We start from the raw sequence: 27,405 nt of genomic DNA, 5'->3' as shown, positions 1-27,405 counted from the left end.
ACAATGTTGTAGATGCTTACAGTTCAGTAAACATCAACATGTCACTCGGGAGTGTCACAAATGAAAGAGTTTTCAGTGTATGCTTTGCAGGTCTGTAAGAAGATCATGGCACAAGCAGACTTCTGTATTTGAAAAACTCTGTGTCCATCTGTACAGTTTTTACCTGCTAAATCATCATATTGTTGGAGAAGCAGAATTTATCATTGAGCTGGACCAAGGATCTGAAATCTGCCCTTGACTCTGCCGTTGGCCTGCTGGGTGACCCTCAGCAAGTCATTCTCCATGGAGAAGGGGGGTTTAAATTTCATGAGTTTCTCCATGGGTTTGAATTTCTGCATGTGGAATACAAAGTGTGACTTTCCTCCTTTGCACAAGACTATCTTGAAGTCTTAGGAGGAAGTACACTATGAAAGCTAGGTACTAAATACTGTTAATATTCACCACTACATTCTTTGTTTAAGGCAGGAAAACAGGAAAAGCAAAGAATCTTTGGCCAGAAAAATGGTCTTTTCTTCTCTATAGAAACACGAGTGAGAGAAAATCTTCAATATAAATGTACAGAGGTTTTTTTTTTGTTTTTTTTTTGAGTAAGAATGAAGCAACTCCTCTCTCCACCATTTCTCCCAAAGGTTTCTGGAAAATTTCCACAGCTTCAGACTTACTTTTAAAATGCTAAAATAGACTTTCTCTCTTTTCATAAATCTGAATGAGGTGTGCCAACACAATTGCTGCAGGCAGCTGTGTGTCACCTCCACCTGTCTCCTGTCTTCCAACTACCTGGAGTGTGATTTGGCTCAGGTCCCCAAAATGTTTAGACTGTTCACTTTGTGACTTTTTTTTTTTTTAAATGTGTACATGTGCCTGTCATTATCTAGCTTCCCTTCTTCAGCTTCTTACAGTATTCCTTTTTTGTCAGTTGGGTCTTTTTTCACAGGGTTTTGCATCTAACAGAGTAATATTTAACCTATCTATCAATTAAATTCTTGGCTCCAGAGGAATAGAAATCGTATGCTTTCAGTTATGTCTAACATTAACTCTAAAGCTAACTTTCGTGAATGCAGACTTCTAAAGAGTTTATCTGCGTAAGCTTAAGACGTAGCGAATACTCCAGTTTTCAGCTGCAAGACATTGAAGACATTTTTGAAACACAGTACTCTATACATTGTCAATAGCTATACTAAGCTGTTGTCTTGTTGGTACTGTTTATTTTAAGTACTAATTTTAGGGACAGCTGGCCTGCAATTTAAGGATGTTTGACATTAAATGAAAAATAATTGAACTAAGCAAATTAGGTTTTTGATTTGTTTGAGATAAGATTCTGAATTTTATAGACTCTGAATTTACATGTAATGGTCTCCTTGTGTGGTTGGTATCACTGTGGTATTTATATTTTGGTTTTGTCATGACTGGTTTGTCATTTGTTTTTGTGCAGGAGATCTTGTTGGATAATTCTGTGTTGGTAGGTCCCCGTGCCTTGTTAATCCTAAAAACTTTAGCAGTTTGCAGTGTTGTTTTTTATTTCATCTTTTTATCTTCCTTTTCACCATTTTAAATGTAAATTCTTTTAAGCATGTCAAGTGACATTTGTTTGATTCTCATTCTAACCAGACCCTTCCTAACTTTCTGCAGATGGCATGCATACACTTCATTTATGTGCTTAATTAGCCATCATTTTGATTTTAACATGTTCAGTGTAGAAAGGGAACTATTTTTTCGTTTCGGTTTGTATGTGATGCTTGTATTTTGCGTTTGTTACTTGGTCCTGTCCCCTACTTAAAATGTGGGAGAATGAGAGAGGTGCAAAATGTATGTCTTGCATTGTCCAGTAGCCTGATTTAGGTCCTCTGGTTTTCCCCTATTAAAAATGAGCATGCAATTTATGCACGTCCAACTTGCAGTAAAATGTGTAGCCTGCTTGAATAGATGTTACATTAAAAGCCACATTTGCTGTTTTGAAAGTTTCAATTAAAGTACCTTGCAGACATATGAATTGAGTCGGTTTTTTTTTTTTTTAACTATTTTGCAGAGAGTATATTTTTGTGTATATGAAATGTATAATTCTAAGTCTTGCAGATTAAAAATTCAGAAGACACAACTTAGTTCTGTTAATGTAACAAAGCTGAAATTCTATATCACTTATTCTTTACGCCCTTAACATGTTGACTAACACATGTTGACCTATCACTGACAAATGAGAAGCATGACCTCACTGCAAGTTCTTCCTGCAGCAGACAGTCAGCTCTATCTTAGTTTGTGATGGTGACAGCTAAGGGTACACAATTAGTTGTAAGGATAACTTTTTTCAGTTAGATACATCTTTATTTTGGTTATTTACTCCAATACTGATGATAACCTAACTTTAAATTAAACTCCATAAATATGGGTGCAGTTATTCTTCTTGGCTGCACAGCTGATTCATTGTATCTGTGGATCCCCTTCAGAAGGTACTTAAAATTAAAAGCAAGCCAAAAACAAGAACAACAAAAATCAAAAACCTCCACCGTAATGAAAAGCCTTGAGGCTATGATATTTTTAAGTATTTTTCTTCCTGTAATAAGTAAGCATTATCATGTATTTTTCAATATAAAAAACAGATTTAATGTGACATGATGTTAAAATTGATGATGCTATAAACTTTTGCTAGAAGCTGCTCAGGAGAGCTGACTTGTCTTAGTGTAACATATTATCAGTAACTCTCTCTTACATTCTCTAAAACGTAATGTAGTGTAATCTGTCTGTATAGTACTTTTTGGAAGTAATTACAGAAGTGTTCTCTTTGCCTTTTCTTATAAGCTTCCTTTCATGCATGGAGTTCAGAATTATTAAAGCCTGATTGTGTGTCTCACCCTTGGTTACATCAGCATTTCCCTACTTGCATATGATGATTTTATATATATATATATGTATATTGTCATGCACTGAGCTTTGAAAACCTTTATATATATATCCTATAGTCAAAGAATAGATTTAATGGTTGTTCACTGAGACCATGATTCAGCTGTCGTTGGAGGTAATGGGGGTCTTTCTACTGACATCAGTGGCAGTTGGATCTGGCCTTGGACCAGTCCTGTAATTTACCTTTGAGAAAATGTTAGAAGTACTCATACCATAAAATTGATGATGCAAAACCTTTCATGTGGGGCTTAAAAGAATTAAAAAAAAAAAAAAAAAGAGCAAAAAGAATATCAGTTACGTGCTTGCTGACTTCACAGGTTGTTTAATAACTAATTGGTCAGAAAAAGCCAGCTGTACCAAGTTACTCCTAGAAAGGTTTGTCAGACATCTTATTCTTTATGTTTGAATGTTTCAGGTGAATCTCTGTAGCTCTTACTTGTTACTGAGACGTGCAGTGGTAGCTTGTTTGCGTCAACTTGTGCAAAGAGAAGCTGCTGAGGTATCGGAATATGCTATTGCTTTAGTTAAGGAGAGCCGAGAAGATTTTACTCCAGGTAACATATGGAAATCTTGAGATCCAGAAGTTTGGCGCACTAATAGTGATTTTTAAACATGCTCTGCTATGGGTATAAAAATAACTTTGCCTTGTTCTTTTTGGAGTCCTTAGCTCAAAAAGATATTTTCTATTTCAGTTTTCTATATGATGCTAAATTTGGAAGCATCCAAATTTTATTTAGCAATAAAATGAAGATGCTATTGTTTCACTGTACTGAAGATGCTAAGAGTCACTAAATCAAAAAAGGTAGATGCAGTTCTAGAGTAACCTAAGTCTATTTAGCCACTAGCTGTTACAGTAACTGCTTCATAGACCTGGGTTTTACATTACATATTCGTAATTAATTTTGTTTTCCCACATAAATCTCATCTTAATTTAAAAATGTGTCATTTGAGGGAAGGCATACAAAACTTGCTAAAGAAAGTTTCTGTTGACCTCTTTGCAGACTCAGTTAAAGGAAGAGGTCCTGAGGTGGGCTCCCTAGCATTTTTAACTTCCTGAAGTTGTGGGTTTTTTTTGTTTGCTTGTTTTTGGCTATGAGGCATGAGAATAATTACTAAGTTCATCCTTATGTGCCCTCTTGTGAGGGGGTGGTGGTAACAAATGATTTCACTTCAAATTTCAGTTCAAGCTCATTCAGAAAATTTCAGAAAAGATGGATTATAGCCATTCTGTAAAAATAGTATTTTTTTAAAATTGGTAATATTTGGCAAATAAAAACTGGTCATCTTCATTTAACAGATTATTTCTGCATCTCTATTTCTGAGCTATGTTGGAGAATCATTTTGACTTCGCTCTCAAGTTAAAACATTGTTTTAGAATTAGCTTATGAGTCAGTGTGAGGAGTCAGATGGACGAAGATAGCCTTCTTTCAGGGGCTCAGATGCTTTGGCAATGGTAGTGCTGTGAAATTCAGAGTAGGATTCTTTTTTTCCCCGCGAAACTTCCTTCCTGTTGGTAATGTGTCTCTTTAAAAGTGCAAAGCTTATTTTGTACCCAGATGCTTTAGACATGTCATTAAAGCAATTAATTTTATTGGTTCAAAAGTATTTCAGGGCTAGATACTTGTGGCTAGATACTTGTTGTTTACAAGATATTACGTATGCAATCCTTAGTGGGGCTTCTGTAGTCGTTACTGCAGGTTTGTTGCGTACAGCTCGGCTCACAGGCTTTGTTCTTGGCAGATGTTAACATAAGAGAAATAGGCCTGGAGGGGGCATTGCTGGGCTTGCTGGACAAAGAATTGGATCAAAGATTGTGCCAAGATATCAGAGAGACTCTGAGTCATATGCTTACTTCAATGGCAGTTGAAAAGCTCTCTTTTTGGCTGAAGCTGTGTAAAGATGTTCTTGCTGCATCAGCCGGTAAGTGCCAATAAGCTCTAGTTCAGAACACAGTGAAAATAAGGCCTGCAACAGTATAGTATGTCAGTGAAGTAATCTTGTGTCTTGAATGTTAGACATTTATAAGTATATCACACTCCTTCATATGGAAACATTGAACCCTTTAACTTACTTCTGTCAAAAGGAATATGACATTTTCCCTTTTGATTGCCTTTTCCTTATTGAGAAGTTTTTTGTAAACATCTTAATATGTCTTAACTGTTCATATTCTAGTTGATTAATAGACCTGATGTTAACTTATTTCCATATTAGAAATGGAAATACAGAATACGTTCTGTATTGTCCTGTGCGAGTACCAACAAGAAAATTACCCAGACCCTCTCTGCTATTAGTGATAGGAATGACGCAGACCTGTTCTATCATAATGAATCTCCTGAGCAGGTGAAATTAGTTACTGTCGTGAATATTGTGAAGACTTTTAATTTGTCATACAAGAGGAAAGTGATTTGAAAAGCTGATTGCTTCTGTTGTGTCACACATATACACAGGTTGTCTTTTCTTGCATTGCTTTCTTTCTTCTCCATTTATGTTCATGATATTGATGTTGTTTTCCAGCAAGTAGTATCTAAGAAATACAGAGACTTTTGCTACATTTTTATTTGTAATTCTAGCAATGATTTTAAGACGCCAAAGCTGAAGGGAGTTATAGTGAGTTGGAGGCTAGAGAGCACTTCAAAGACTCTTTCTTACAAGTCCTTCTGTAGTTTTCAGTCACAGTATATAAAAGAATATTATGTTTTCTCATATTTCCCCATGTCCTATAGAGTTCAATACAGTAGCTTCAGTAGACACTACTCAAGAAGAGGAGACTGCTAAAGCAGATGATGCATCTGTATTAACCTCTGCAAGTGATGAAAGGTCCCACCCTTTCAGTAATCCACGTTGGTCTACAAGGGTTTTTGCTGCAGAGTGTGTTTGTAAAATTATCAGCCAGTGTGAAAATGCAGACAGTGCACATTTTGACATAACTTTGGCTCAGGAAAGAAAACAACGTGATTCAAGAGGTATGTGTTAGGCACTGAAAGAATTTCACAGAATGCAAAGTATGCTTAAAATAAATGTTGGCAGTTTGCATCCTAATGAAATTTCATCATAAATTCATTTATTTGCAGCCAGTGAAACAATCTGATTAGAAGCTTGTATTGAATGAGGTGTAGAGGAATTTTAATTAGGCAAAATACTGGCTTGTCACTACAGCATTTGCATTCATTTTTCTGGTCGTAATACCATGGCATATGCACAGGGAGCCATTGTTTTTGCATAAGCATTGGCAATCAGAAGTGATTGCTGGCACCTGCCTACAACAACACAGTTTAGTATCTGGAAGTATGACAAAAAACTTTGTTCTTTTTCCTCTCCATAATTTGCATAATTACCACTAGAAACACAATGCCACTTTTCAGTACCTCTCTATGTTTATCTGGAGGTTTTTTTTTTCCTCAAAGTTCTTTTTTTTGGTTTTTTGGTTTTTTGTTTTTGATTTTTGTTTTTTGGGGTTTTTTTGTTAAGGAGATCTACCTCAACGTAATGGTATTTATGGTTTTTTTTCTGAATAAGTGTTTACATTCAAAGGGAAAGATGCCTATATCAGCTGATATAGAATGTGCATGTAAGGTCATTTTATGCGTAAACTGCCTTCAGGAAATTTTTGATATGTGGTAAAATGTAAAATACACGTTTTGAAAGTATTGGGAGCAACAGTATAAAATATATTATCATGTCTATTTCCAAATTTAACAAAATTTTTTTATTTCTGTTTTCTCTTCAGATGACTTTTTGGTATTGCATTTAGCTGACTTGATACGTATGGCTTTTATGGCTGCCACAGATCACAGTGATCAGCTCCGTCTTTCTGGGCTTCAAACATTGCTAATTGTTGTTCGGAAGTTTGCAGCTGTTCCAGAACCTGAGTTTCCAGGTCATGTAATTCTAGAGCAATATCAAGCCAATGTAAGCACTACTGCTAATAAGTTAAAAAAAATTTAGAGTGACAGTTAATCACTAAAAGAAATTTGCTTTTTGCAGTAGGTAGTGCTGTTGTTGCGTTTCAGCTAGTTTGTTACTGAAACTGTTACTGATTACTTTCAGACTTAACTTACTTAGAAGGCATCTTTTGGGTCAGTGAGTTTTAGCCACAGTTTTTCAAGGCTGAGCATTTTTTTCCCTCTTCCTTATTTGAATACAGCAAAGAGAAAACTGAACATCATTATTCTTTTTAGAAAGCATTGATTTCAAAGTATGGGAGTATGAGAAGAGCAGTTAGGAACAACAAACGCTTCAAACTCTGCTTGGTAATAAGGAGCTTTTACACGCCACGTTATCATACTAGGATATCTTGACTGATAAGTAAGCTAGAGAATGTAAAAGCATGGATTCTAGTCACAAGGTTTACTTCAGGGCAAAAAAAGGAATTGAGACTTACAGAAAAGTTGTCTTGATCATTTTGCATTCCAGACTGAAACGTGACAGGCAGCTGTGTTAAGGCTCATCTCGCTCCCATTCCTCAGTTTCTAGCATAAGTCACATCAGTGTCTCTCATAGAAATGGAGAGAGATATTGACACCAAAGACAACCAAGGCAATGGGCACAAACTGAAATGCAGGAAATCCACTTGAGCATAAGAAACGACTTTCCTGTGAGGGCATTTGAACACTGGAACAGGCTGGCCAGAGATATTGTGGAGTTTCCATCCTTGAAGATTTCAGAACCTGGCTGGACATGGCTCCGAGCAACCTGCTTTAGGTGACCCTGCTTGAGCAGGTGGATTGGACCAGATGATCTCCAGAGGTCTCTCCCAACCCCAAGTATTCTGTAGTTTTGATCTTGCTTTAACATTTTTGGCATTAGAATTCTATTCTCCTGGCATGTCTTTGTGGGAGAAGAGTTGTCTTGAGCTAGTTCGGAGCTTCCAAGCAAAAAAATACACTATATCTCCTTGCTGTACCATACCTTCAAACAGCTCACAAATGGATCTGATAATTAACTAATGCCCCCTTCTCCTTCTAACCTTCATTACCCTTAAAGGGTTTTGTCTAATGCGATATTCATATCTTCCTATCAACTATTTCGTAGAAGTTGAAGAGATGTGACACAATTGTATATCCAGTCCTTTTCTTGTGAAAATTCTTTCTGTAACAGTAAATAGAAATAGGTGAATATAGGAGAATGCCTTTTCCAGATATAAATAGGGGTTTCTTCCATAAATCTTGTTCAGGAGTTCCTTAAATGAAGTCTGAGCCTTGAGGCGATCTTAACAAACTGCACCTGTCAGTAAAAACAAGTCCTTTTCACTGATCTACATGAACTCAAGATGGTTATTTTGGCTTCCCTTACTTCTATTATGCGGAGGCTCAATATAAGTATAAAAACGTATTTATCTCCAGCGTGCCTGTAGCAAAAATTTCATTTCATTGGTCGTTCAGCATATGAAAAAGCACGTCGTGACATTAGATCTTCAGCTCTCCCAAAACAGAGCTCTTTTAGAATGTCCATAAAATGATGTAAAGCATTATCAAGGTAATTTTTCAGTAGGAACTTGGTTTCCCCCAGTAAGAGACTCTGAAAAAGACATGGCTGATATAAGCCTGCGCTTACTCAGGAATCAATAGTAGGGGGCCTAGCTGGAAGAGAGGCTAAGATTTAGATTGGTCCTTAACTATTGAATAATTTATTATTGTAGACGCTGACCGTCTGAGAGAGAAAGGTGCCATTGCAGTAGACATTCTATACATAGTCCAATTAAACTTTATATTTTCATCCCAAAGAGCATCAGGCTTAAGGCTGAATTTTCAGATACGATCTAAAGCGGCAAGGGAAATTTTCATCCGCCTTTAGTGAAAATAGCCTCCAGCCATGAGAGTGGTTGAAGTCTTTGAGACCTGATCAGTAGGGGTTTATGCGTTCTTTACTGGATGAATGGGATTTTTCTTCTCCCCTTCTCTCGCTTTGCAAAGCTGACCAGCTTCAGTTATTTGTTTCGTTAAAGCTGTATTCTCTCTGAGTGAGGAAATGTCACTCATTTTAGGCATCCTGTAAGTCCTTCATGGTTTGGAGCAATGTTTTTGTTTTGAGGGCTACTTATCAAATCAAGACTTCAGGAAGGAAGAGGTTTCTGTTTCGATTTTCGCATGTGGAAAGAGTAGAAGTGACTTTGAAGACGGCTCTCAAAGAAAACAATGTCTTTTGTTTAAGCAAAAGAGAACCAAAAAAGTATGACTACAACTGTCTCCTTTTCTTTAATCTCCTCAAAACAGCCTGACAAAAATGAAACTTGAGGTTTATGCTTTATAAAGGAAAACTGCAACACAGCCTTCTTATGAAAAGTAAATATTTAGTTAATTGCTCATTATATATTAAATGTTGTATAACTTCTCTTTAGGTTGGAGCAGCACTTAGGCCTGCCTTTGCTCCAGAAACCCCTCCTGATGTCACAGCAAAAGCATGTCAGGCAAGTGTTGAAAGTCAGTATTCCTGAGTAATAGATCCTCTGAAATTTTATTTTTCCTTGATATCTCACTTAAGAAAAAGGAAATAATAAATCATCAAGTCTTACGTTTTTAATGCACACAAAATAATGTCACCAGTATTACCTGTATTTGGTAACATCTAAGATTTTATGCACTTTAAAATCTTTTGAGAAACTTTGTAGCAGTTGATACTTCAATTGTTAAATATTTATGACATCATTGTAATGATTTTGGCTTTCATCACTTATGCATACTGAACTGTTATGCATTTTAACATTGGTTATAATCTGAGACAAACTATATTTTAGTAGAAATGAAATGTGTTTTACATCATTTTATAATTGGAAAAAGGAGTATCCAGTGGTCTTTGGCTGTTGTTTCTAACTAATGCTGTTTTACAACACTAGGTGTGTAGTGCCTGGATAGCAAGTGGTGTAGTAAGTGACCTTAATGACCTCCGAAGGGTTCACCAGTTGCTAGTATCCTCTTTGGTCAAAGCACAGGCTGGGAAAGAAGCACAAAGTCAACAATATAATGAAAGCACATCAACTATGGAGATACTGGCTGTGCTTAAGGCTTGGGCAGAGGTTAGTGTAATGCTTTCTAACAGTAGTCCTGATATCTGTTAGGTGAGTGAGAACCTTTCAGACAGAATGCTTTCAGGAAATATGCTCCGTTAAATAGTTGTTGGTTCTTTGCTTTGCTTTGATTACTCCAAACACTGCATCAACTCCAGCTGTACTCAGATTAAAAAATAAATGTGATTAATGAGATGCTTTGTAAACTTAACAATGGCACTGCTAGTTAAACTGTTTGCATTATACTCTTCACATTTTTTAACATGTTCTAATGATTCAATGTCCATTTTAAATTGGGAAGGTATAGATAGTTATGGTATATAGTATATACTGTCTTTAAGTGTTCATCATGTATTGTCTTATCGGTGTTTAATTTCTTACAAGTGAGTTCTTGTAAGTTAACGATGTCAGTTAAGTACTGCGTTGACTAACTGGCTTAGTAGAGTCAGCTCACATGAATGCCTGTTTTAATATGTGTAAATGCAAGGTTAGCTATTTAAGAATCAACAGCATCAGTAATGTCTAGAAGATATGTCTTACAAAGCACTGATAATGAACTTGGTGCTGACAGTAGATAACCAGCTAAATATGAGTTAAATATGAGGACATTAGGTGGTTAATATATTTCTATATATATGCACGGAGGTGTTACGAAGAAGAAAGCAGGTGATGTCAGTAGATGGCATTAATGGGAACATTTGCTGAAAAACATAACTTCTGGCTTATATATTTGAAAAAGAGTATTGGCAAAATAGGAAAGCCAACAGAAAAAAGCTAGCAAGTAGGAATAAAAATTCTATAAACGTGCTGACATTGAGACATTTAAGTAGATTGATCTATTTCATCTATTTAAGAAAAGATAAATGCTTAAAATGCTGATATGGATAAAATATTTTTGATGATACATGGCTATTAATCCTATCGTTGAGGAAGTGAGGCAAAAATTCAGACTAGATAGGAGGCACTAGATATGAGACGCAGAAACTGAGGCAAAATTCAGATTAGATATGTGGCACAATTTTAAGAAATGAAGGTCTGTGGTATGCTCTAATCTATAATAAGGATCACTAGATATCTTAAAAGCAAAACCGTATAATTTTCTACTGGACTTCAGATATGAGAAGCTATGATAAAGGAAATAGGAGACAAGCTTTTGTGACCAGTAATTTAAACGTATTTCACTTAAGCCCTAGGTGATTCCTCCTGACTTAAGATCTTACACGTTTCTCGTTTCCAGAATTTGAAGGATTGTACACTTTTTTTTTTTTTTTAAAAGCAACATTTGTTTGGTAGAGTGAGCCTCAGTCAGATTTCATGCAAATGGAATAGCAATCAAGACAGAAACGCTGAGTTAAAATTACTGAGATCGCAAAAATTAGTATGTGTAAAGAATACTTTGTTAAAAGAACCCAGTTTGTGTCCATGGTATCCACATTTATGTCATTTTCACTTGTTAGGTAAAGGCTTGTCTTTGGACACACTTCTTTTGTAATATTTGAACCCGATTCTAAGAATTGGCTCTCTTGAATGCAGACTGAGGAATACTGTCAGACTTCTGACTGTAGTCCTGAATGTGCATATTAAACTGAACTCAAGTTTTATACTTCCTGAGGATATTGATATTCAAGCAAACGCAAGTAAACCTGAATGTCTATTGTCTCCATCTCTTCCCAGTATCGCAGTCTGAAGGAACTGATTGTGAAGCTGTCTGGTCTATTCTTTTTTTTTTTTTTTTTTTTTTCCCTCCCGCCCGCCGCTCCTCTCTTCTTCTATTAACTAAAGTGGCATCTAGGGAAATTAGCCTTCTCAGACTGAAGTTAACCTTTTGATGATAACACTCAAAGTCTGCAAACGATGCAAGATTGTCCTCTTCATTATTTACTGCTAACAGAGAGTGATACAGACATTTGAGAAGTTGGTTACAATTGTGATATGTGATTTCATTGAAAAGAGATTAAGGAATGATTTGACAATGGTTTCGTGATTACGGGTATATTGGAATCATCAGGATTATAGGTATATTATTTGATAATAGGTTCTTCAGTCCAGTGATTAAAATTAAAGAGGCGTGTGGTGGGTGGGAGCTGAAGCTGGACAAGCAATTCATACATTTTTTGAGAGCAAGGAAATTAACTGGAGCTACGTTTAAGAGTTTTAGTAGATTTTCCTTTCTTCAGATTTTTGCATGAAGATTAGATGGGGGAGGGAATTCCAGAGGTTTAGAAAATAAGTGTTTGTTTAGCCATGCCTACTTGAAGTAGGAATAAATTCTAGGAAACTGTAGGCCTGCTCAACAGGCAGTCCTACTAGTGATCACAGTAGCTTTCCAAGTGTCAATGTTTGTAAATCTCTGTCCTTCTCCAAATATTTAAACAGGTTTACATCGTTGCAGTTGAAAAGCAAAAAAATCGAAGTGATGCACACAATCACTCGTTGAAAACTGCAAACTCTACAGAAGAAAGCTACGGAGATATAGCGTCTTCAGGCAGTGGACTCCTAGACTTAGTTCAAGCAGATCTTGGAACTCTGAGCAAGCTGTGGCTTGCTGCACTTCAGGATTTTGCTCTCTTAACTTTGCCTTCAGAATATGCATCTCAATTACCTGCTGAAGGTAGGAAGGCAAATCAATTGTATTTTCACAGGTCACTTGTAAGCACCTGTCATAAATATCCTAGCTAACTTAAGCTAGATCACAGTAAGGTGTAAATTATACAGTGAATAGGGCACATACTTGTGTACTTATCAAAAAATAATGACTGCTTTTGAGAACAGATTTCACCGATAGGAAGGTAGCGTTTGTTTGGTATTTCTATTTGTTTTAGATTTTTATGATTGAATAAAGGAAAAGAAAATAGTATTGGATTCTATCAAAGTAAAGTGCCCTCATCAGCCTGAATTTTAATATTGCGCGCTTTTTCTAAAAAGTCATAAAATACGGTAAACATCGTTCCAAAAAGAAGATGAATCTCAGTTCTCTAACAGTGAAAAATTATTGTCGTTGAAAATAAATCACATCTTTGAAACTGTAAATTCTCTTCTTGTAGGTGGTACGTTTTATACAGCAGAGACAATCGAAAATGCCAGACCTCATTACTACAACTCCTGGGCACTAATACTTTATGCTGCAGCATTATGGCTTACTAGCACAGGTTTCGTCGTTGTTGATCCGGATGAAGGAGTTACTAATCTCTCTAGACCTGTCACCCCAACGACAATGTGTCAAGATTCTTCTTCCAGGCCCTTGGTGAAATCTCCTGAGGATGTGAATACTGACAGATTTCATCTTATCTTGGGTTAGTGAGTGCATAATCTATCTAGATGCTGTAAGCCAAAAAGGTCATTTTAATAGCTGTAAATTTGTTGGCAAAGAAATACTTGATTGTCCATGCCTGGCTGCATTGTTGAATCTCTTTGGAAAACATATATTCAGAAGAATTTAAGTCCTAATGACAAAATTGTGTGTTTTCCCAACTGTGATTAAAAAAAAAAAACACTCAGCGTGAGCTAAGTGTTTCAATTTACTGCTCTGCTCATGAACATTCAAGTTTAAGCATGGATTTGATCTTGGTTGTAGCACTACAATTACAGAGTGCTTCACTGAAGTACACTGTTTCACATAAAGCTCTGTTCAAGCTTCCTTTACTCCATACTAATCAGACAGTTGAATTTGGACCTAATTCTCTAAATTTACACACCCTAGGCATTCCTGGTTATACTTTTTCCCTTTGGTCTCTCTTTTGTATCCTTGTTTTGTTCTTCCTTTCTGAGATGAATTTATATGATCTAGATGCTTCTCTTTTGAATCTCAGAATCTCCTTCTCGCTATATAGAGCCAGCTTCCCTTTGAACTTCATTGCTCTCAGTGAAAAGGGGACCTCTGAGACATAAGGCACTTATTTTCCCTGCTCCTTTCGCTGCCGTGTTAGTGCTTCAAATTTTATATACTTTACCATGGACGCGTGCCTTCTTTATTCTGCTTTTGAACTCGTTCCACTTGTTCATTTTTCACTTTGTACAGAGAAACCTGAAGGCCTTTAAACACAGACTCTTTCTGTAGAACAGCAGTTTTTTAACGTACGTTAATTAGTACACCAAATCATAACACATTGTGGAATTACATCTGTGTAACTGGGATGAGAATATGGCTCACAGTTTACCTGAAGTTTCCCTTCAACATCATAGAATATCATTTGAAGAGTCCTGAAACTGCAGAAAGAAGCAATTGTTTTTATCTGATCTAGGATTTGCAAGTGTAGGGTTCATGTAAAATATGTAGATGATGGTCCAGGTGTGGTAAGCATATGGTTAGCTGCAATCTTTTGGGTTTTTGTGAAACAAAGACTCAGCCTTTGAGTTTGTGAGCTATTATTACTTTCCCTGTCATTTCATTCTGTGACATAAATCAATTTGGTTAGGCAAGTATTCTGCTGTGTACTTTTTATGACTGTTATTTTGAACCTTTTTGTTGGAGCTAGGGCTCGGTGTTTTACTCAGAAATTGCTTGTATGTGTTTGTTTGTTTGGTAATAGCTGGTTATAATCATGTCTCATACCACCTAGAAGCAGAAGCCCCTTCATTGTTTTGGGGGAAAAATGACTCTTGCTCCAAATATTAGCAACAGGAGATCAATTCCCTGGTGCAAATGCTATTTCCGTGTTTGTTCAATGTAGTTAGATTACTTAGCTCAATTTACAAAATTTCATTTTAAAATTTCAAGAGAGGTTTTTCCTTTTTGTTTTGTTTTTCCCTGGTGTTTACAGGAATTAGCGTGGAATTTCTTTGCTCTCCTCGATCAGATGCAGCAATGGAGAACATTATCGCCTGCTTACATGCTCTACAAGCACTCTTTGATGTTCCATGGCCGAGGTCTAAAATAGGCGCTGATCAGGTAACAGCGATCAAAAGCCCCAAACTGAATTGCAGGGATTTGGGAAGAGCTTAGACCACTCAAGGCCATAAGGATTTTCACTTGTTGTCCTATGGCACTGGCCTAGAATGGGCCAGTCTTCCCCATTCAGAGACTAAACAGCATGCTGCTGTGATAATTTGTTTAGAGAAAGTGAATGTGATTTACTCTTTGGTAACAAGTGTCATATCTCATTATCAGTTCTCTCCATGAAAAACAGTTCTGTTTTTTAAAGAGGAACATTACGTGGTCTGCTCACAGCATGGAAAGGCTGTCTTAAGTATATTCCATTCTGTCATCAATCTGTCTTAAGTGTAATCTTTGCTTATTTGTAGCATGTGTGCTTTATGCCTGTTACCTATCAAATGAAGATATTTTTGTTTTGTGTATATTTGGTGATATTTGTGAATTTTTTAGACAGAACTGAGGTAAGAAACAATAACAATTTGTTTGAAAAAGGGGCGTAAGTGGATATAAACAGAACTAAGACTTTTCTGGTGTAACTGAAGTCTTCTGCTTTACAATTCCCTATTTAAAACAATTACTTGAATTTTAGGTTCAGAATTGCATTTCATATGAAAAGCTGTCTTGCTCTTATTTTCATTAGTTCTAGTCATTCAGAATTTATATAGAATAACAAACAATTTCTGTGTTGAAATAATGTCAGTTTCAGTAAAGATTTGCTTTCACTGTTTCACTAATTCATTAGTTTCAATAATGTTTCGGTTGCATTAATAAAACTATGTTTAATGGAATGTTTACATTCCGGTTTTTTTTTTTTTTCTATTCTTACAGTTAGGCTTCAACAGTTCAAAAATTAAATATTATGAGGGAAAGAAAGTTGTTGATGCGACTTCTCCTCTTGAAAAACTTTTAAGGACTATTCAGAAAATTCAGAAACCGATAATTTGGTGTTCAAATTACATCTTCATGTGAAAGCTCATTGCCTTTGTGTAGCAATAAAAAGGATTTTTTAGCTTTCAGAATTAGATGAAGGCGAGGAGAGTTTCCAACAGAGTGACAACAAATGTACAATTTTTTTAAATTACTATTCCACCAAATACAATCAGTACAGAAGTCATTTCGTAGCATTGAGCACTTGCCTATCTGAACATGAGAAATGCAGTAAATATGTAAAAAGTGAGGGAATCCTTGTAATTTTCAGTTATGCCTGGGCAAGTATCTGCAATGAGATAATTTGTTCCAGCATGATAAAGTACACGTTTCTGACAGTTCTCTCTGTTTTGTATTTAGAGATTTGTTGTCTGAATATTTCTGAGGATGACTTATGAACATTGATCGGGTCATGAGGCAGGCTATGCAGTTATTTTGAGGATAGTAGTAAAGAAGTTTAGCTGTGACTCTTGAAAGAAAAAGCAGGAGTGGTCACTTTGAAGCTTCAGTCTACATACCTACAGCCTCAAAATGAGGGAGGCAGAATTCATCACGTATTGTGCTCTCTCTATGTTTACTCAGTTAATAGAATATTGAGAAAGTATTAAATCTCTTACGCTTGTTAAAGGGCTATCAAGGGAAGTATTCATAAGTGCAACAAGCAGCATATGGAAGAAAGCAGAAAGGGGCTCATTTAAAACTTTAAAAGTGAGCAGTTAAATTCAGCGTGCAGTATCAGTTGGAGGTAGGAGTTTACGGGTTGAGAATATTGAAGAAGAGAAGTATGGTGTAAGTAAAGCCATCAGGGACTTCAAAAGAGAGGTCGAGCAACTTATGTTTAAAGCATTGTAGAATATGAAGGAAAAACAGCAGGAATGCTCAATGAAAAAAGTGATACAGTGATCATGGGAGTGGGTATATAAGCTAGGCATGACTGCAAGGCCAAAGGAAAAAAGCTTCTGGAGCAATAATGATGTGAGATGTCAGATACATAGATCAAAGTTTTAGTTTTGAAGATCGCGGGAGTAGCATCTTGTAGATTATTTCTTCATAACATCTATGAGACAAAGCCCTGCATATAAAGACCTAAATAAAAGTCTGAGTCAAAGATTATATCCAGATTATAAGCTTGACTGACAGGCCAGGTGCTATACACAAATTCAGGGAAAGAGTTTTTGAGAAGAATTAGGTAGCAAGAGCTCTCTTTCTCATTTTGAGCTTGACATCCTTATGGAGAAGTCAGAATTAAGGGATGGTTTTAGTTTAGACACTATCCCTACTGTCTATTGTATAGCCAGGAATCTTCAACACAGAAGCAGTAGGTGAATTTTACGCTTTACCAAGATTCAGAGTTGTAGAGGGAGAAGAGAAGAGCATAACACAGAACTTGTGTTGATGGTGAGGAGTAGAGAAGCCAAGGAGATTATTTAGGAAGGACTAAATTACCTTAGAGCCAAGTAAAGACAGAATTCCAGAAAATAAAGACAACAATTTCAAGAAATGTAGCGTTAGTTGTGGTGGAATGGCTAACAATTCAGAGACGGTGTTGTGGCTCCAGATTCGGTGAAAACAAGGTCACTAGGGATTTCAGCAAGAACAATTTTGTTGGCGTGCAAGGGAAGCTGGTTTAGGGAGAGTCTAGGATAGAAGTGGAGTTTAAGACAAGGACTGTAAACAATAAGAGGGTCACAGTGCCACGTTGTTAACGTTTCTGAACTTATGAGAAAGGATGACAGTCATTAGCAAAAGCTCTTTTAAGGGACTTCTCAGCAGCGAGGAAGAGGAAAATGCATATTCCTGGTATTTTTTCCTCTCTCTCTTTTTTTTTTTTTTTTTTTTTAAAGAGAGAAGATTCTACTTTTTTGATTTTGTAAATTACTGTGATTACTACTTTGCAGAAGAGATTTGAGCAGGATCTCCTCTTTCTGGGATCTAGGAGATAGGTATCTAAGGAAAATACTAACTCTTGTGATTGTATCAACAGTACCATGTTCCTTAGTGAGATTGAGCCATAGTGTTGGTTTTAACAAATATTAATAATTTGGCTGAGAGTGCCTGTTTCTAAAATTTCTGCATCCAAAAGGGGATATATTAAGCATTTTTCTTACTGTAGGAGCTGGGCGTAGAGCTGTTGAATGTTTTGCATCGACTGATACTGACCAGAGAATCACCTGATATTCAGCTCGCTGCCCTTGAAGTGGTTCGGCTAATTCTTTTTGCAGCTCAGGAACATGTGAAAGAAAAACGCAGAAGTGCAGAAGGTACAATAATGTACAAGATGCTGAATATATCTTATTAGGGTTAACGCAATTCTTTGTTGGAAAACTGTGTTTTTTGAAGGTGATATTCCAAATACTTCTTAACTGAAGCATTTCACAGCTGGTCACTAATTGTGGTTTACTTATTTTCCAGGCGCCTGACTTAAGAAATGGGGGTGATATCATAGATAGGTGGCTTTGGAGGTGATTGGAGGGTGTGAACTGAGGAGAAAGTGAATACAGGAAAAATGGAGAAACTGCAGTGGGGAGAGCCTTGTGCAGTGTCAGGAAGGGAGGAATCCTAGGGGAAAAAAGGGGGATCAATAGAGCAACAAAGAGAGTTAGCACACACTGCAAGCCAGACTCCATTAATTCCTCTGATTGTAACTTCCTAAGGTTCTCTTTTTAAAAGAAGAAAAAAATCCGAAAACACTACTTACATCAAGTGAACTCTTATTGGCATGGTACCTCAGCACGTTTTAAGTCTAGATCTATTGCACACGCTTTTGCCGCATGATGGTCAGTGCATAGGTTACTTATTCAGAAGGATGAATGTCAGCCAGCAGAACTGGGAGCACGCTGTGCGGGTGTGTGTACACACGCTTATACGTGTCTAGATTATCATTTGACGGTGAAACAGTTCTAAGTAGTAAACTTTTTGGAAGCAAAGTACAATTTGCAGATTTCTATCATATTTCCTCTTTTCTGTTTTAGTTGATGATGGTGCTGCAGAAAAAGAAACATTACCAGAATTTGGAGAAGGCAAAGATACAGGAGGACTGGTGCCTGGGAAATCATTAGTCTTCGCAACGCTAGAGTTGTGTGTGTGTATTCTTGTCAGACAGCTTCCCCAGCTCAACCCTAAATTAACTTATAGCCCAGCAGTTCAATCTGGAAAACGTCTATTATTGTCAGAGGATGGAAGTAGACTGGTATCAGCAGCATTAGTTATTCTCTCTGATGTTCCTGCAATCTGTTCTCCTGAAGGTATGCTATTTCATCATAAGGAAAGACTAAATGAAAAAAAACAGGGCTGTTCTGAGCCCTTTGTTACTACCTAATTTTCTCAGCTGGAGAAATCTGGCAGCAAGTTTTACTGACTTGCTTGTGACAATTTTCTGTTCTAATTACTTTTGTTACTGTCTGATTATAAAACAAATCACTAAAGCAATTGAAAGAATTGTTTTTCTTTTCCTTCCGCATGCAGCAGTGCAATTAACAGATTAATTCTGTACAGAAAAGTATACAATAGCTACATGCTTCTATTCTACTTGAATCTTCTATTTGGGAATTTATAATGCAGCCATAAATTGAAATCAGAAGGCAAAGGTGTCGTGTTCCCTTTCAATAAAAGCCATCATTCGAACATTTGATCATTTGAACCTGTTGTAGGGAGTTCCAGTTAATTTCTCAATTATTTGACTTTCACCCCTTTGACATGTTTCATTCTGGATGCACTCCAAATTCTGTTAAGGGTTTTGTTGCTGCTGGTTTTTTTTTTTTTTAATATGTAATATTCATACGTATGATCTTTCAGTATTCATACAGCCATACCCTATAGACTATTTCTGCCGTAGGTACCTGTGCTATGCCCTAGGCAAATCTTTGCACTTACTAGCTATGGCAATTTTTTCTTTTTTCTTGCATTTGTTGTCCGTCACAGTATTCTTCTATCATGGTTGTCAAGCTTTCAGCTTTAGGAGACAGTGTACTCCAAGTGGAGTAGTTGATGGTTCTTGCTATCATTGCAGGGCGACGATATGATTTCTTTTTTCCATCTGCAGCCCATTATTTATCAGGTCAAAGCAAAAGGAAACAGACATAGCATCACTTGATTCTGAGGGCAGCTATCTTGTAAGAAAAATTATCTGTGATTTTCTTTTCTCCCTGTAGTACTTGTCGTCTTCAGCAGTTCAGCTTATTCCACAAACTTCCAAACCTTGCAGGATCAGACCAGATGCCTTGTTTACATTAGAGAACTTAAGCATTTAAATCAGGTGACTAAAATGAGTGTAAGCTTGCTATATAGTCAGTTGGATAAAGAGACATCTCCAGAGAGTGACTCAGGTCATCAAAGAAGAAACTGCCTATGTGGAATTGCATCAGTTTTTTCCTTGAATAGGAAACTGAAGTTATAGTCCTGTGAATACCTTTTCTCTTACTTCAGGTACCTGGGATGTTATGCTTATGCATAACAAAATTTACTAGTAAACGATGTTCGTGAACTGTATTTCCTACTGAATTCAAACATTCAATTTTCAGACACTTGACTTCTTAAAAATGGAAGATAAAGATCCTGAGGTGCAAGAGATATTTACATATATGTCAGAGACCCTCATTATTCAACAGATCTCTTAAGAACACAGTACAAATATATTAAATCTCAGACATAAGCATTCTGCTGAGTAAGGAGGGACTTAAGCATATTAAACCACATGCTAAACTGTGCTTTGCTGAATCAGAATTTAAGTTAGGAGGAACATATATGTATGCAGGATTTCAGACTTTCTCCAGCATGTGCAGGACTCTGTATTACTACTATATTCAAAGACATAAGACTATGCAAAACTGCTCTACTGAGTTATTCCTGGGATTTTTATAAACAATATCTTGTTCTGGCATGTCAACTACCAGATGCTCAGAGAGAGATAAGGAATTGTTAAGGAGACTGTGGGATAATCTGCTTCTCTTAAGTCTCCTCTTTTCCAAAATATCTGTTAACTTTTGCTGTTATTCTGAGAACCTCTTGTTAATCTTGCTAAATTTTTTACTTTAATGTCTTCCTGGAGCAATGAGAGATCCTTGCCTAATTACACATCACGTGGGAGTAGTATTTCTTCTTACTGGTTTTGAAATTCCTACCTGTTAATTTCCTTCACAATATTGTCTTCATTGCAAAACATACTCTCACATAATAGTCATACCTACCTAATTTGTTTTCCACCATTCAAGAATATGTACACTTTAATAATTTCTCATCTCCTAATGCTCCTCAATGCTTTTGGTCTTTCTGTTGTTGCCTTTTGCTGAATCTCAAGTAATTACACACTTCATGTAATAAAACCGTCAGGGTAAAAAAAATGGTTTTTTTTTAATTTATTTAAAAGAGGGAAAAAAAAGCTTAATGTCACTTAGGCAGTCTGGCTGCGTGTTTACTTTTGCAAGACACGTGGTATTTGAAACTTTTCTTCAAATTACTAGTGTTTCCATTCACACAGGTAATTAAAAATGATAAATTACAAATAAAGAAGAAAACCCAAGAGAGGTGCCTCAATGTTTTTTTAATGTCAAAGGTGCCTGGATTTTTTTCATTTCTGTGATACTCGTTCGCTTTGTTTTACAGGAAGCGTTTCAGTTCTTCCTACTATCTTGTACCTAATTATTGGAGTACTCAAAGAAACTGCTGTGAAATTGCGAGATGGCCAGGTACCTTTGACAGTTGCTGCATCTCTACAAGCTCTTAAAGGGCTCTTGTCTTCTCCGATGGCTAGAGCAGAGAAGAGTCGAGCTGCTTGGACTGATCTTCTGCGTAGTGCTTTGGTCACAGTGCTTGACTGTTGGGATCAAGGTAAGCCCAAATTTGGTTGTGTGTGTGTTTAAAAAACAAAAAACATTTGGGTGAAAGGTTGTTTGCTTATATCAAGTTCATGCAAGTCTGAAAGACTAGTATCTCAGTCACAGAAAAATCAGATGAATGCCCATGGGTTATGATTCCTTGTAAATCCTTTGATAGCAGCTGGTTTGAGGATCTGGTTCTACGCCAACTGAACTATTTGTGAGACTGTATTCTAAAGTTTATCAGTGCAGTGATATGGCTTTAAAAATGCACTTGCAAAAAAAAATTGAGATGGATCTGCTGCCAAACTCAGTAAAATACACAATTACAGTATCATCCCCAACATAAATCATACAGTTGTTTTCTGTCCTTGGCTATTTTAAATGGCTACTAAAATTCTCTTCAGCTCTCTGTTCAGCTCACAGACTGTTGTTAGCGTTTCTTTTCTCGATGACTCTCCCTTTTCAGTCTCCAAAATGGTATCTCTTCCCTGTAGCAGACATATCTAACGGTATTAAATATTCTAAACAGCCTTCTTTCATGTGTACAGGAAATATTAGTTTAAGAAGCACTGTGCCAGATTAATGACATTTAGCTCAAGCTGAACGTAATTATGCAGAAATGCACAAGTGTGCATGTATATATATACTGATATGCTATATTAAATAATAATTGATGTTTGAAACTAACTCTGATATATCACATCACTAAGCGATGCTGAAACACCTTTTAAAAAGTGTTACTCCTTTAATCCATGTAAATTTCAAAGTGTCAAATCTGTAAAAAAAATAAAAAATAAATAAAAAATTCTTTAAAGCATTCTTTATGCATAAAAACATAGACTTTCCTGTAATTACTTTTTTATATCTTGATCTACTTGGGACATATTGTGATGTATATTTGTTCTGAGAGAAGCAATTACCTTTGGCAATCTCACATTTTATTTTGCTTTGTTATAATAGCTCTATCCCAACCCCAGTTAACTGTTATTCATGTCAGCATAGCTCTAATAACACTCTCTTTCAACCGCTGTCTCGCTGGAGTGGTAAACATCTTTTAAAAACAAAATCTAAATTCCATATACGGAAAGAAAAATGAAATGAAATATATTTTAAGTGAATTGGAAAAGTTAACCTGTTCTAAGTCCTCAATTTCTTAAATTGCTTAAGATTTAAAAGATTCTATTGATGAAAAGGAAGCTTAAAATTAAACTGCTGCAAAAAGGAACACCCTGGCCAAACACCTTGACTTTGTTCAAGCAGTAAAGCCCTCTTTTGACATCAGTAGCTTCAAGTTGAGAGGATTTTTTTTTTCCATCATGATATATTTATTCAGTTCTTTCAAAACTAAAATTTTTAAAAGCTTGGTTTCCTCTTCTGAACGTACATAAATGAGATGTGGAGTGGTGAGATCTACAAGTTTTAAAATGTGGATGCTTATGGTGATCTCAAACAATGAGGAACCGTTGTGGCTTGTGAATTCAAGTTTGGTTATTTGAATCAGTGTTAAGAGCACTGTGAATTATTGACCCCGTTAAAGTAGTTTTAATTAACTAATAAAAAAAATTGTTTCATTGCTGTTACTAGCTGAATTCCAGTTTTCTTCTAAATAGTCCTTGTCAGTGCATGGACATGCATGTATTTGGAAAAGGGGATTCGTGGAGACCCGGACATTGATGTTTCTTTTCCACCTTTTTGTAACACTTGGATTTATAGATCTGCCTTTTAATGAGAATCTAACAGACTGCTTGCTTTACTGATAGCAGATGGGCTTCTCCAAGAACTTGATGAAGTTAGCCTGCTTACTGCTGTTACAGTATTTATTATGTCTACCAGTCCAGAAGTTACAACTATACAGTGCCTTCAAAAGCGTTGTATTGAGAAGTTTAAATTAACGCTTGACTCAAAAGATCCTGTTGTAAGTACTGGTCCAGTTATAAAAATATTTCTATTAACGGCATATTAAATGCAGTTTAGCTCATTTTCTGCTTTTTTCAGTTGTTTCATTGGTCCTATGTGTCGAGCCCAGTTAATTCCACTGTGTATAGATCTGCTCTATTTAAAGTACAGTTTAAACAATTTAGCAAAAACATATCCAGCAGTGCATTTCATCTTTTTTTCCCTGTATGGAATTCCATATTCCTATGATATTTTTTGATTGCTTCAAACTGACAGCTTTATCCTTTGATAAATACGTGATATAGTTGGGTAGTGTTGCAGTCACCTGCTTCATTTTATCTCTTCATTTTATCTTCAAAACACAGATGCCACTTTTTGTTGAGGAAGTCCCTAAGCTGCAGATCTTTGGGAGCTGGGGGAATATACTGAGGAAGTACCACTACATAACTTGCAGTCTTTCTTAAGCATCCACTGCTGAACACTGCTGGAGGCAGTATACTGAACTAGATTAATGTTTGTTCTGACCTAATACAAAAATTTTTACGTAGTTACTTTAGCTTGTAGTACTACAGGTCATCTGTTACCATTCTTCGTCTAAAAAAAGCAACAAATCAGAAAAACCCATTTGCTTTGTTTATTATTATTATTATAAATACAAATGGCTTTTACAAAGGTTGGGACTTGTTCAGTCGAAGTCCAGCTCCGGAAATAACATGCATTAGGTTTTGTGTTTTAGTAATGTGAGAATTCACTGTAAACTGGTTTTCTTGCATCTTCTCTGTATATATTCATGTAGTGACAAAAAATGAAATAAAGTTACCTTTAACTTGATAAATACTCAGCTGTAAAAATATTTTTTAGTATATTAATACGTCTGGTATTATAAATGTTGGTTTCCACTGACAGGAAACACAGAATGCCAGATATGACCGCAGAAAAATGGTAGTAGTATATAATCACACATTTGCAAATGTTATCTAAATGCTTTAGGCATCTGCCTTTCAGAAATCCTGTGGGTACTTAACAGTTAACTTCCACTGACACATCAGCTACTTAAATCATTTGAGGCATTTTAAAATTTTGCCTCTAGTTTGGCAGAGGTAATAATTGCATTCTAAGCACCTATTTTTCAGTCAACTATATTTTTTCAAAAATAAATATATTTTCAAATAGTATGAAGATATAATCTTTACAAAAAATAATTTTATTTTTCCTTAACTGGAACTTCTAGGAAGATGTAGGACTCAGTGGAAAGAAATAGGAAGTATGATCTAGTTTCTGTTAATAATTTGATTACAAGTTACAATGCATTAGTAGCCTGTGACCTGATGAACTTTCAAGTCGAGGCACATTTTTTTTTTCCCCCCTCTAAAATTTTATCTGACAAGCTGTAAGTTTTAAAACACTCTGACTTGTATTTCCAAGTATAACTCTTTGTAACTGCAAATTTGATTTTTTTCCCTTTAGGTACAGCATAAATGCTACCAGCTGCTGCACTCCATCTTTCAGCACCCAAACAAGACTGTGTCATATCCTTATATTCATTCTTTAGCATCATCCATTGTGGGAAAACTGCAGGAAACAGAAAAAGTAAAACCTGAGAATGCTGCCGAACTTCAAGTCATTCAGGAAGGAATAAAGGTGGTAATAGCTCTTACAGCTACAGCTGAGGAAGAGCACCGTAAGTACTTCTGTTACTAGTATCCAGAGCATTAGATATGCTGAAATTTGCCACACATAATAAATGAGGAAAAAAAAAATACCGCTAGGAAATCCAGTCCTGAACAATAATTGCTAACTAAATTGCCAACAAGAATATTGTTTTTTACTGTATAGTTCAAATAACAGTTGCTGCTTTATAGTTTGTGTTAAATGTTAGCTTGGCTCATGAGAGAGAAATACTTCTAGCTAGTATTAGAAGCCGTTCTTAAAAAGCATATCTAAGTATTGTTTTGAATGTTTATAGGTGCCCATTTGGTCGCCTGCCTTCTTCCCATCCTTATTTCCTTTCTTTTGGATGAAAATGCCCTGGTTTCTGCTACAAACTCGGCAAAAAACCTACATGAGTTTGCTTTGCAAAATCTGATGCAGATTGGTCCACAGTACTCATCAGTTTTTAAAAAACTAATAGCTTCCTCTCCAACTATGAAAGCCAGGCTTGAATCAGCTGTAAAAGGCAATCAAGAAAGTATCAAAGTGAAGACTGCTAAACATACCAAGAATCCTGGGAAAAGTTCAAGCATTCAGCTAAAGACCAACTTCCTTTAACGTCTCTTACTATGATTGTATGCACTTTGACAGCAAAAAATGTCCCTGTTAATTTCTAATCAGAGTAGAAAGAGTGGATCTCATATATAATAAAGTTTGCATTGAATCATCATAGGAAGTTTTTAAGAGAAAGCAAATCTCTAGATAACTTTGTTAGTGTAATATACTTAAAACATTTTTGAACACTATGAATAAAATCTGTCAGAGGTCATCTAATCTGTATTTTTGGATAATTTTGTATTAAAATACCGGAAATGCACATGTGTGTATTAAAAAACTATAATAATGATAGATAAATTTAGGAGCAGCCCACACTTGGTCACTAAGTACATTTATTTTGTTTTAAATCAGCGTTTATCAAAAATAAGTTACTCTGGATTTTGGATCTCCCTGGGATATAAATTTACTTGCAGATTGTGATCTATCCTAATTAATAAGTTGACGTACTGCATCGTTAAGTAAATAGATTAAATAAGCCTTACTATGAATTATGGTTGATCTCAAAACAATTCAACTCAATAGAGATAATATTGATAGCTTTAATTGCAATAACTTTTTGAGCTGGCCAAGATTTAACAAATGCTGTTAAATATAACTTTGTAGTGCTTCTTCAGTGAGGCCCCAGTAGTGCTTTATACAGTGGGACTATTATGCTTATGTAAGTATTTGCAGGCTTGGTGCCTTGCTGCTTGACATAGTCTCACTTTTCAGGATGTATACTTGCGTTAACTTTGTATTATGTTATCCAGGCAATTGAAGCTTACGTATCTTGTCCAAGATAGGACAGCAGTTTTAATACACTGTGCCTCTGATTCAGACGTCTATTCTATCTGGATGTATGTTTCCCGATCTTTAGATGATCACTTATCTATACACGTAACTCTCCTTAATATACATATCTCTACAATGAGAGATGGAAATATTTGAAGTCTGCTTGTCTTATGTTAAATAAAGTACAACAAACTCGTATTAAGGAGTATTAATTTACCATTTTTATCAAGGAGCGTTTTAATATAGAAAAATAACTAGTAAAATTGCAATGGCTATAAAGTATTTTCTACATAGAGCGTACTGACTTCTTTCTTAATACCAGTATTACCTAAACCAAACACTATCAAACTGAAGATAGTATTTCCTTGTTGAAACTGAGTAGGTGGAAAAAAAGCATTTGCAGAACTGAGAAACACACTGTGACTCAGGAAGTGTGATGTACTGTATTTTATTATAAGCTTTGTATATAAATATAATTGTAAATTGTACAGAATTAACCCTCTGACCAAAGTTCTAACAATTCCTTTTTCTAATTTACATAAATAAAGATAATTTTCTTCATTTAAGATTTGTCTTAGTCTTTTTACCTAATAACAGAGGAGTCCTTAGGACTTCTATAACAGAAAAAGTTTGTAGGCTGCCACAGGGCAACTAATAAGGAATAGTCTGAGCAGGATGCAACAAGGTCTATGACTTGACAGTGGAAGTTTTCTCTATTCTATAAAGCACAACGGGGGAAGTAAGCGGAATCAAGGCAATGTACTTCGTATATGTAAATACCTGTTTTGTGTCATATGCTGCAGTGTGTGAACTGTGGGAAGGTGGCTTAGATGCCTTCCATCTTTCTCTGGAGAATCAGAAGTTGCTTATTCCACCCTTTTAAAGCAAACGGTCAAAGTTGTAGTTATTGTTGGCTGTGTCAAAAGAGAATTCTCTTAACTTTGGCAGTTAGTGAT

General features: G+C 36.0%; 1 protein-coding gene across 11 annotated transcripts in view; it reads left to right on the top strand.

Annotated features, from left to right (window-relative positions):
- The window catches only part of HEATR5A (HEAT repeat containing 5A), a 73,000-nt gene extending 45,985 nt beyond the window's left edge, over window positions 1-27,015 (top strand). For 7 of the 11 annotated variants that reach the window (XM_068946406.1, XM_068946407.1, XM_068946415.1 and 4 more), the window contains 16 exons: window positions 1,433-1,459; window positions 3,311-3,449; window positions 4,636-4,815; window positions 5,619-5,858; window positions 6,623-6,804; window positions 9,233-9,301; window positions 9,728-9,907; window positions 12,275-12,509; window positions 12,943-13,191; window positions 14,659-14,786; window positions 17,812-17,959; window positions 18,671-18,943; window positions 21,300-21,524; window positions 23,275-23,429; window positions 24,878-25,091; window positions 25,377-27,015. In XM_068946406.1, coding sequence (XP_068802507.1) covers window positions 1,433-1,459; window positions 3,311-3,449; window positions 4,636-4,815; window positions 5,619-5,858; window positions 6,623-6,804; window positions 9,233-9,301; window positions 9,728-9,907; window positions 12,275-12,509; window positions 12,943-13,191; window positions 14,659-14,786; window positions 17,812-17,959; window positions 18,671-18,943; window positions 21,300-21,524; window positions 23,275-23,429; window positions 24,878-25,091; window positions 25,377-25,678 — 2,946 coding nt within the window. In that variant the 3' untranslated portion in view covers window positions 25,679-27,015. The remainder of the gene's footprint in view (window positions 1-1,432; window positions 1,460-3,310; window positions 3,450-4,635; window positions 4,816-5,618; window positions 5,859-6,622; window positions 6,805-9,232; window positions 9,302-9,727; window positions 9,908-12,274; window positions 12,510-12,942; window positions 13,192-14,658; window positions 14,787-17,811; window positions 17,960-18,670; window positions 18,944-21,299; window positions 21,525-23,274; window positions 23,430-24,877; window positions 25,092-25,376) is intronic. The other 4 variants (XM_068946410.1, XM_068946411.1, XM_068946413.1 and 1 more) reach the window with 3 other exon arrangements.
- Window positions 27,016-27,405: the final 390 nt, after the last annotated feature.

Source organism: Struthio camelus, chromosome 5 (assembly GCF_040807025.1).
Source record: "Struthio camelus isolate bStrCam1 chromosome 5, bStrCam1.hap1, whole genome shotgun sequence".
In the NCBI taxonomy this organism is placed as follows: Eukaryota; Metazoa; Chordata; class Aves; order Struthioniformes; family Struthionidae; genus Struthio; species Struthio camelus.
This window is presented reverse-complemented; position numbering and strand designations above follow the sequence as displayed.